At 43.5% G+C, this 10,057-nt stretch overlaps 1 protein-coding gene across 18 annotated transcripts in view; it reads left to right on the forward strand.

Annotated features, from left to right (window-relative positions):
• The window catches only part of PER2 (period circadian regulator 2), a 72,495-nt gene extending 62,438 nt beyond the window's left edge, over positions 1–10,057 (forward strand). For 11 of the 18 annotated variants that reach the window (XM_077827108.1, XM_077827109.1, XM_077827110.1 and 8 more), the window contains 4 exons: positions 438–624; positions 1,453–1,645; positions 3,517–3,667; positions 7,845–10,057. In XM_077827108.1, the coding sequence (XP_077683234.1) occupies positions 438–624; positions 1,453–1,645; positions 3,517–3,667; positions 7,845–7,994 (681 nt within the window). In that variant the 3' untranslated portion in view covers positions 7,995–10,057. Of the gene's footprint in view, positions 1–437; positions 625–1,452; positions 1,646–3,197; positions 3,371–3,516; positions 3,668–7,844 lie in introns of those variants that run through there. The other 7 variants (XR_013347174.1, XR_013347175.1, XR_013347172.1 and 4 more) reach the window with 7 other exon arrangements.

A 10,057-nucleotide genomic window follows, 5' to 3' on the forward strand; every position in this document is an offset into this window, starting at 1 on the left:
ACTTTTTTTTTTTGCGTTGTTACAATAGGGACGATTCCTAGTCTTTCCTGTCCCAGTAGAATCTAGATGCTGCAGAAGAAGTCAGATGGCTCCAGCAGAGTGACATACATTAATACTGTACCTTTGACAAACTATTTCCTTACATTGAAGAGAGATGTTTAAGCTTTAACTTGTGTTGAAAAAGAATATGTAGTTGAAATCTAAATGAGTTATTTGACTAAAAGATTACCCGACAAACCTATTAACCCACTTCCTTCTACCTCCTTAATTAATTATCAGTCAGACTACCTGTGTGTTGTGCAGCTGGTCCTTTCTCTATGAAAAGGTATTTTTCCTTACTTTTATGTAAAGAACTGAGTTCAGTCTGTCCCATATATTTAACATAAATATTAGTGAATAAATGGTCATGATTTCCTTTTCCCCTTCCTCTCACCCAGATTGATTCTCCAGTGGGAGCTCAAAATAGCGATGCTCTCTCTACGTACAGTGATTTACTTCATATTTTACTTCAAGAGGATGCATGTTCAGGCACTGGCTCAGCTTCATCAGGAAGTGGCGTATCAGCAGCTGCCGAGTCGCTGGGATCTGGATCCAACGGCTGTGGCATGTCAGGGAGCAGAACAGGTGACGTTTACTGGTTGAATATAATCATGCCTTGTGAAACATTAAGAGCGGGATTGTGAGCTATTACAGATATCACTTTGACCCCAAGTGCTTTACAGTAAAATCATACTCTTCTTTTTAAATCTAATTTACGGTCTATCTTATGATATTTAAAAATTTCATATAGCTTTATTTGTCTCGGACTGCTGTAATAGCCTGTTGAAAATGGAGAAACGTTGACTTCTGTTTAAATGTTTTTCTTTGGGCTGCATTTGGAACAACTAACATATGCTATCTTAGTTGTAGATAGGCTGTGAGGCCAGGTAGGAAGATGTTTGAGGTAATTGTGACAGATCAATAATGTGTTTTGTTTTTTCCTTCATTTTCTATTTAACAGGACTAATTTAAACTGAAAAGTATTTATTTGTTTCTTTAATCAAAACTAAAGATCTTAGAATTATAACTTAAAAAAAGCTTGTCGGTAACATTGTCGTGTGTTCAGATAAGTGTGATAGGGTTCCTTTCTTAGCTGCAGTCTTTTCTGGGTAATGGCCCAAAGGAAGATGAATATGTATTCTAGTTACCTTTTTTTTTTTTTTCATTCCAAATTTTCTACTCCATGTTCGGCAGCAACAGCTATTGAGGGAATCTTCCCTCTGTGGGATGTAGGAGGTTAACACAGATGACCTACTCAGAGACTTTTAAGGGGATTCTCTATTGTATACCTCCATCAGGCATTTTGATTGGCTAAAAGGGTTTGCCTGTTATGGAAGAAAATATGGTTCAAACAGTGTACTTAAATGGAACATTTGACATTTATTATAAAAGCCACTTTTTTTATTTTTAAAGGCAGTAGTGAGACAAGTCATACCAGCAAATATTTTGGAAGCATCGACTCCTCAGAAAATAATCATAATACAAAAAAGAACGCTGAAATGGAAAACAGTGAACATTTCATTAAATATGTCCTTCAGGATCCTATCTGGTTACTGATGGCAAATACAGATGACGCTGTTATGATGACTTACCAGATACCATCCCGGTAACTCTAAGTACTTTTATTCCTGTATGAGCTGCAGAGATGCTAAGGGGGAGAAGAGATGAACTGCTATTTCAGTAAAGATTATCTGACCCTGAATGGACTAAGCCATTACGTCATTCTGCTTTTCAAGCTTGGTCTCTTTTTAGTGTGTTTTCTGTTTACTAGCCTGAAAGATGGATGTATTTGATAGCAATAGAAACAAGGATAAGTCCAATTCAGTAGGATTAATATGGTCCTAAACTATGGTGTTGGCTGAGGATGTTGTTGTACAGTTACTGACTGACAATCGTATACATACAAATCCTTTTAGTCTGACTAGTTACACTTCTATCAGTTGGCGTGCATGGTGATTGTAGTATGCAAATCACTGTACTCTTGCTATTTCACTGAAAACCTCCACATTCAAATACTTGCCTCCTGTCTGAATCCTTTCCCTACCCTATAAACACACACATCCCCTGCTCCTCACAAAGCCCCACTCTCTGCACCTTAGGAAGGATAAGGACCCACAAGCAGTGAGTAAACCCTTAGTTTAAAACACTTGATTTGGATTCTCCTCCTTTATCTGTCTTTCAGTAACTGCAGTTTTGATAAGGTAGGTGTGTGAAAAGAGAAGCCTGTTATCTCCTGTGAGGAGCAAAAAGAGGTTGAACTTTGACCTCTAGATTTATAAAGCTTGGGGTGGTGGTTAACTTGAGTGTTCCCTATTAATGTGATATAAATATAGACTTAGTGTATGTCTACACTACAAATGCAACTGTGGCACAGCTGCGCCAGGAGTGTAGACCTTACTACAGCAACAGAGGGCATTTTTTCTGTCCCTGTAGCAAATCCACTCCCTTAAGAGGCGGTAGCTAGGCTGACGGAACAAGTCTTTGGTCATCCTGACTCTGTCTATAGTGGGGGTTAGGGCAACCTAACTCCATTGCAGAGAGCATGACATTTTTCACAGCCATAAGTGATATAACTAGTTTGAGCTAAGTTTTAGTTGTAGACCAAGTCTTAGAATTTTTGAGTAGGAACAGTTGCAAAAGTATATTGTTTCAAATATTATTCCAGTGAACAGTGTCTAATAACCAGAGATTTAAACCCATAAGCATAGAGGCTGATATGAAAGACAGTGGAAGTGTGACACCTAAGTGAGAAGCCAATCTATTCCTATTCCTGCTAGCAGGAATAGGAAAAGGTACTGGGATTCCTACCAGGGTGCTGTCCTTTGACTCTGCTTTGGGGTTTCATCTTCCATATCAGCACCTGACTAGTAAATGTTGTTGAAATTTTAATTCAACGCCCCAGAACCAAATTCCGCACACACTCTGACTCCTGGAAAGGAGGAGCGTTTTCTGTCTCTTTGTCACTTTTAATTCTAGAGTTGCCTGACTGTGCGGCCTATTGTAGAAGAACAGGTCTCCTTTTTTCTGTTCTAACCCCTATCAGAAATCCAGACTCTTTTGAGCTCTCCTCTCTAGTAAATACCTCTGGTGCCTGTATCTGCCCTAGCTCTGAGCTTTCTTAAGCAGCAGCAGAGTGCAACTGACAACGTTCTTGTCAGTTTCACAGATGCTGCCAGCAGGTTTCTGAAGAGTCACTCTGAAAAGGGATAGTCTGTTTTCCCTGCTGCACTTCAGGAAAGCAATGAGCTATCAGCAGAGGCACAGGAGTGGTCTGTCTGCAAACTTGAAGATGCTGACACAACCATAACATCTTTCAGACTTACTTTTGGTTGTAAGTTTAACATAGATTTGGGGTTAGGGATGGGGGAGCTTAAAATGTTAGCTTTCCACAAGATATTTGTATGTGCAAGCCAGATAAAAATTAGACTTTAGGTCCTTAAAACTGTGCAGTTCAATTTCTAAATACATTTATTTTAGAAATTTGGAAATGGTTTTAAAAGAGGACAAACAAAAACTAAAGCAAATGCAAAAATTCCAGCCAAAGTTTACAGAAGAACAAAAGAGAGAGCTTATTGAAGTTCATCCATGGATCCAGAAGGGTGGACTTCCAAAAGCAGTTGCTAATTCAGTAAGTTTAAATGGATTAATACTACTCCTTTATTATGTAAGTCTTCATTTGCTGTTGAGACTCATTTTTATAGTTGTTGCACAGAAAACTTGATCAACTACATTGAGAGACAGTTTAATTCCAATTTTTAGGGTAACTTCTTCCCATGCTACGGGGAATGACAGTCCAGAACATGTTTGCAGGGTGGTTGTTGCTGTGTTGGTCCTAAAGAGACATGGTGGGTGAGGTAATATCTCTTATTGGACCAACTTCTGATGGTTAAAGAGAAGCTTTTGAGCTACACAGAGCTCTTCTTTAAGGCCTGAAGCTCAAAAGCTTGTCTCTTCCATTGACAGAAGTTGGTCCAATAAAAGATTATCCAGGTCATGACTGACAACACAGTAGCCATGTTTTATATCCGACAGCAATCTATCCCCTTCTTTTGCCAAGAAGTTTTTTGTCTCTGGAACTGATGCATTTACCACCACGTTATCCTAGCCACCTTACGCCTGGCAAGCTTGCAGAAGTTTTGAGTGGACCATGTGCCGTTCCCCTCTGTTATCTGGACCGGTGATCTGCTAGGTCACCCCAATCCTTGACTCTGGGAGCCAGCCTTACCGTGCTATGCTGTGAGAACCCCCACTCCTGGGCTGTTTACGCACAGCCTCTAGCATGTAAGCTGCTCCTTGGATTGTGCAACCGAATAACACTAGCCAATATCTCCAGACCCAGACACAAGGCTAGGAACCTCAGTCTTCCAGTGTCCAGTTATGCCTGCTGGATGCTGCAAGCTTATATGTTTGTCAGTTTAACAAAGAAATTGGTATGTACCAGGCTTGTTAAGCCAAGGGGAGTCTCTCTAACACACTTCAAACCAAACACACTGCTTCAGGTAGAACAGGGTCAGGCAAACTTTTTTTTTTTTGGCTTTGAGGGCCACATCGGGTTTCCAAAATTGTATGGAGGGCCGGTTAGGGGAGCCTATGACTCCCCAAACAGCCAGGCGTGGCCTGGCCCCCACCCCCATCCAACCCTCCCCTGCTTGTCGCCTCCTGACAGCCCCCCAGGGACTCCTGCCCCATCCACCACCACCCACATCCCTGACCGCCCCTGGACCTCCACCTTAACAACCCCCCACCGCTCCATCCAACCCCTCCTCTCATTCCCAACTGATTCTCTTCCTCCTTCCCCCCCCCCCCCCCGGGACCCCACCCTTTCTCCCTGACCACCCCCAGAACTCCTGCCCCCTGCTGCCCCATCCAACCCCCCCTCCTTCCTGACTGGTCCCCCGGACTCCTGCACCTATTCAACTCCCCTGTTCCCTGCCCTCTGACCGCCCTGACCCCTGTCCACACCCCCACCCCCTGACCACCACTCTCAACTCCCCTGCCCTCTATCCAACCCCCCCCCCGCCCCCTTACCGCGCTGCCTAGAGCACCGGTGGCTGGCGGCGTTAGAGCCGTGCCGCCCAGAGCACGAGGACATGCAGTCATGCCACCCAGCTGGAGCCAGCCACTCCACTGCGCAGCACAGAGCACCGGGTCAGGCTATAGCTCTGCAGCTGCTCTGCCGCCCAGAGCATTGTGCTAGTGACGCAGTGAGCTGAGGCTGTGGGAGAAGGGGAACAGCAGGGGGGGGAGCAGCAGGGGGTGGGGCCAGGGGCTCAGGGGTTGGGCAGGAGGGGGCCATAGTTTACCCACCTCAGAGGTAGAATAAACAGATTTATTAACTACAAAGATAGATTTTAAGTGTTCAAAAGTCAAAGCACAATAAGTCGATTTTGGTCAAACGAAATAAAAGCAAAACGCATTCTAAGCTGATCTTAACATTTTCAGTGCCCTTACAAACTTAGATGCTTCTCACCGCAGGCTGGCTGGTTGCCCTTCAGCCAGGCTCTCCCCTTTGATCAGCGCTTCAGTCGTGTGGTGGTGGTGTCTGTAGATGTAGGTAGAAGAGAGGAAGAGCATGGCAAACGACTCTCTTTTATCATGTTCTTTCTTCCCTCTTGGCTTTTCTGCACCCCCGCCCCCCCTTCAGAGGCAGGTGAGCATTATCTCCTTGCAGTCCTGAACTGACCAAAGGAAAGGAGGTGACTCACCCAAGAGTCCAACAGATCCTTTGTTGCTGCCTAGGCCGGTGTCCTTTATTCCTGAGGCTGGGCTGGGTTTGGTTTGTCCCATACATGCCCTGATGAGGTGTGAACTACCCCTCTGCTCTTGGGGAGTTTTTGCCTGGGCCTATTTTAAGCTATGATGACCCATTTTCAGTCTCATAACTATATACATGAAATTACAATGTATAACGTCACTTGCATAATGACAGGTTTCAGAGTAGCATCCGTGTTAGTCTGTATTTGCAAAAAGAAAAGGAGGACTTGTGGCACCTTAGAGACTAACCAATTTATTTAAACATAAGCTTTCGTGAGCTACAGCTTATGCTCAAATAAATTAGTTAGTCTCTAAGGTGCCACAAGTCCTCCTTTTCTTATAACATTACTGTAACAACAATGCTCAGTGCATCATGAGCCTTCCAAAGACACCTGATATGACAAACTTTGCACTGGATACCACACAGTCATATTATAAGGATGAACATGGGGGTGCAGGGGGTTCCCTTGAGGCACAGAGTATCACAGACCACCTCTGCAGATGACCACAAATGGACTGTCCAAGATTCCATCATATAGAACAGGTTCTCAAACTGGGGGTCGTGAGTCATGAGGTTATTACGTGAGGGGTCATGAGCTGTCAGCCTCCACCCCCAAGCCCTTCCTTCTTTGCCTCCAGCATTTATAATAGTTTTTGATTTATTGGGGAGGGGGTTCATACTCACAGGCTTGCTGTGTGAAAGTTTGAGAACTACTGATATAGAACATTGACGTGCGCAAAATAATTCTTCCTTTGACCTTATCTGCATCTACATCAGAGGTTAGGTCAGCTTAACTAATTTTTCACACCCCTACATGCAATGGCATATTATCCATGGGGCCATTGCCTAGGTGCCCCGGCAAAGTGGGCACCTCACTCCCAGCAGACAAGCGGCAGGGTTGGGGGCCAGAGCCTCTCCAGCTGTGCTGGGAGTCTGTCCACAGCAGCTGCCTGAGAGAGAGCCTGGCTGAGAAGAGACAGCAGCCTGCTCCCTGCCCATGCTCGGCTTCTGGGGAAACGGCTGAGTGAGCCGGAGTGCCCCCTTTTCCCCCCAACACGTTTGGCCCCTGTCCTCAGAAGCCGTGCCTGGGCAGGGAGCAGGCTGCTGCCCTTCCCCAGCCAGGCTCTGTCCCTGGCGGCAGCTGGTGCACAGAGAGCATGCTGGAGAGCGGGGCTCTGGCTCGCTGGGCTCCGGCTTGCTAGGCCCCTGTCCCAGAAGCCAAGTCCACGGAAGGAAGTGGGCTGCCGTTACTGTCCCCCACCTCCCAGCCAGGCTCTCTCCCAGGCAGCTGGCTGTGCTGCACAGAGCAGCCACTGAGCAGCTCCATCCTGCTCCCTACCTGAGCCTGGCCGCCAGGAAGGGCAGGAGGTAGCCAAATGTGCTGACGGGGGCAGCTGGAGGACAGAGCAGGTAACATGAGGGGCAGGGAGGAGACCTGTAGGAAGGTCACACATCCTCCCCTTTAATTGGTTCTCTTCTCCACGTCCCCCCTCCCCCCAGCTTCCCGCTGGTATGAGGAGGCACAAGTCAGCCCAGATAGCTCTGGGCAAGCGGGGTGCGAGAAGCCCCAGTGCCCCGAACCCCGTCCCCCCACAGAAGCACAGGGCGGCAGGGGAAGCCGCAGCACCCAGTCCTGTGCCTCAGCCCAGGTGCTGGAGGAGCTCTGGCTCCTACTGCTGCCTCAGGACTGGGGGAGCACTCACTCCCCGCTGCAGCCCTAGGGACCTGGTGGGAGGAGGAGGGGGCAGAGCTTCTTTGGGTTTGGGGCTGCAGTGGTTGGGGGGGGGCAGAAAAGAGCAAATGGGGGCTGCAGTGGGGCTTGAAATGGGCTGGGACAGTGTGTGGAACAGGGGTTGGGGGAAGGGGCAGAACAGGGGCGGGGCTATAGGCAGAAAGTGTGGGGAAAGGGCCCCACACTTGCTCTGGCCCAGGGCCCCACGAAACCTTAATCCACCTCTGCCTACGTGCCACAGCTATGTCGACCCAACTTTTAAGTATTGGTTCACTTAGTGAGAGATCCTCATAAAGCATTATTGTATTTCTTTCGAAGGAGTGTATTTACTGTGAGGACAACACACGAAGCTGTTTTTATACACCATATGATGAAGAAATCCATGAAATGGAGCTTAATGAAATGATTGAAGCCAGTGAAGAAAACAACTTGGCTACCCTGAGTCAAATCAGTGAAGAACAAACCTAATATTTGGCACTATTTAGAAAAGCAGCTGCTTTAAATTACTATGATGCATCAGCATGTCTTAAGGTTTTAAAACTTGTTTCTAGTCAAATGAATCTGGTTTATAAAACAAATGGATTTTTTGTTCTAGAAAAGTCATTTGTGAATTAATCTCTTTGAATGGGGCAATCCCTTATCTTTCCAGTACACTGTTTTATATATTTTAAAAAAAAAAGACTCTCACTTAAATGCCTAAAGCTTTTCTATAAATTGTAGAAGCTTTCATGAAAGCCTATAGATCTGGTAATCAGGTTAATGAGTGCTGTAAAATACATAGTTTAATTGTGTTTTTTTTCAACTATCCACTTAGTAATGATGCAGCACTAAATTGAGTTTACATTTTGAAATCACTGTTAATTACTGAATTACTCCACTATATTGAAGAAAAATGTTGATACTCTGCAGGTATTTTGATTCACAATTCGCATCCTTTCTCCAATTAGTTGATCCCATCTTCTTTGTTCCCATTCATGTTGTTTAAATGCTGGGAATATTTTAATAGCATATTACTAACGTCAATATCTGTTCATAAAATTTTTAGGTCACAGATTAAAATTGTGAATGTATGGGAGAACATGAAGGAGAGCCATGAACTTTGTAATGTTTTGTTTTCATGACCATTGAAACACTATGAACTATTCATTACACTGAAATAAATTCTCAGAACGAATATATGTTCAAAAACTTGAACTGCAGAAAAGAATACTGTCTCTCTACCACTGCCTGTTTGTTAAAGATTGGTATAAGTTTGTGTACCCTTCTTTCTAGTTTGTTCCTTCATTAAGTTGGCCACCAGTCTTTCAGTTCTGGCTAAATAAAACATTAAACATGCATGTGTTCAGAGGGTTTGACTTTTCTCAAAGTCAAAATAGTTATTATACACAGAAAAGGTTTTTATAACAGTACTCATTTCATTATATTTGGTTACTGAGTGATCTTCAGCTGTGTGGGTAGAATCCTTTGATGTCAGGAAGCTTACTTGTACCTCTGGAATAGTATGGATCTGGATATTTGTGCATTAGGTGCAGAAGCTGTTCTTTTATACTACTTGGCAATGAGAAGAGGACAAAAAAGGGTGGATTTGCCAATAAGTGTTGAGATAAAGAACACTTAAGCTTAGAATACTTCTGGATGGCAGTACTGAGTCTGAAGGATAGCAGGGGGAAATGTATAAAGAGATTCAGCTACAGTCAAATTAAAACATTAGTTTCAATGTGTCTTCACTTAATGTGTTTACAATTACTACAACTGTATTTCTGGTGTTTTTCATCTTTATAGCTTACAGGAAGAACTTACGAAACTCATAGAATCACAACTTACTAGTGACCATTTCACTTTAATGTTGTATGAAACACTCACCAGCAAGAGCTCATACTCCCATTGTTTTTAATAGTGAAAAGATAAAACTTAAATCTGTGTAAATATTAACTCAAATGGGAAACCCAATTTAATTTTTCAGTGTTTATAAAGTCCAGTGTACTAGATGTTTTGTGCAGAAATTAAGCCGTGCAGATATACCAGCATATTGCGCATATGCCATTATTACATGCAGAAATATATTTTAATTGGACCAGAGTGATTGCACTCTTAAAGCTTTATTTCTCAAAGTGTACAAACAACTTTCAGGGACTTCTCAACCACTTTGTACTCTTTTTTTCACCATTAGCATGCTTTTCTGGCTAATTTTTTTTAACAAATGTCTTGTAACTAACTTAGTGAAAGGGAGGGAAAAGGTGTATTTAGAGCATTTTGTGGATGTTTATACAAAAACTTACCCTTGCATTTTTTTTAAAGTGTGTGCATTTACAAGGTAGTATTTAAAATATTTCCCTGTAACTTTAAAATGACAAATCTCCACTTCTAGATAGGTTGGGAAAAATTATAATTTATGTTGTAATATGATGTGACATAACCTTTTGTCAACAATGTTTTCTGTACACAGTGCAATATATTTTGGTTTTGTCACTTGTGACTAATCTTTGACTTTTTGCATTTTAGAAAACTGATAAATAAAACGTATATTTTTA

This window comes from Eretmochelys imbricata, chromosome 9 (assembly GCF_965152235.1).
Source record: "Eretmochelys imbricata isolate rEreImb1 chromosome 9, rEreImb1.hap1, whole genome shotgun sequence".
NCBI lineage: Eukaryota > Metazoa > Chordata > Testudines > Cheloniidae > Eretmochelys > Eretmochelys imbricata.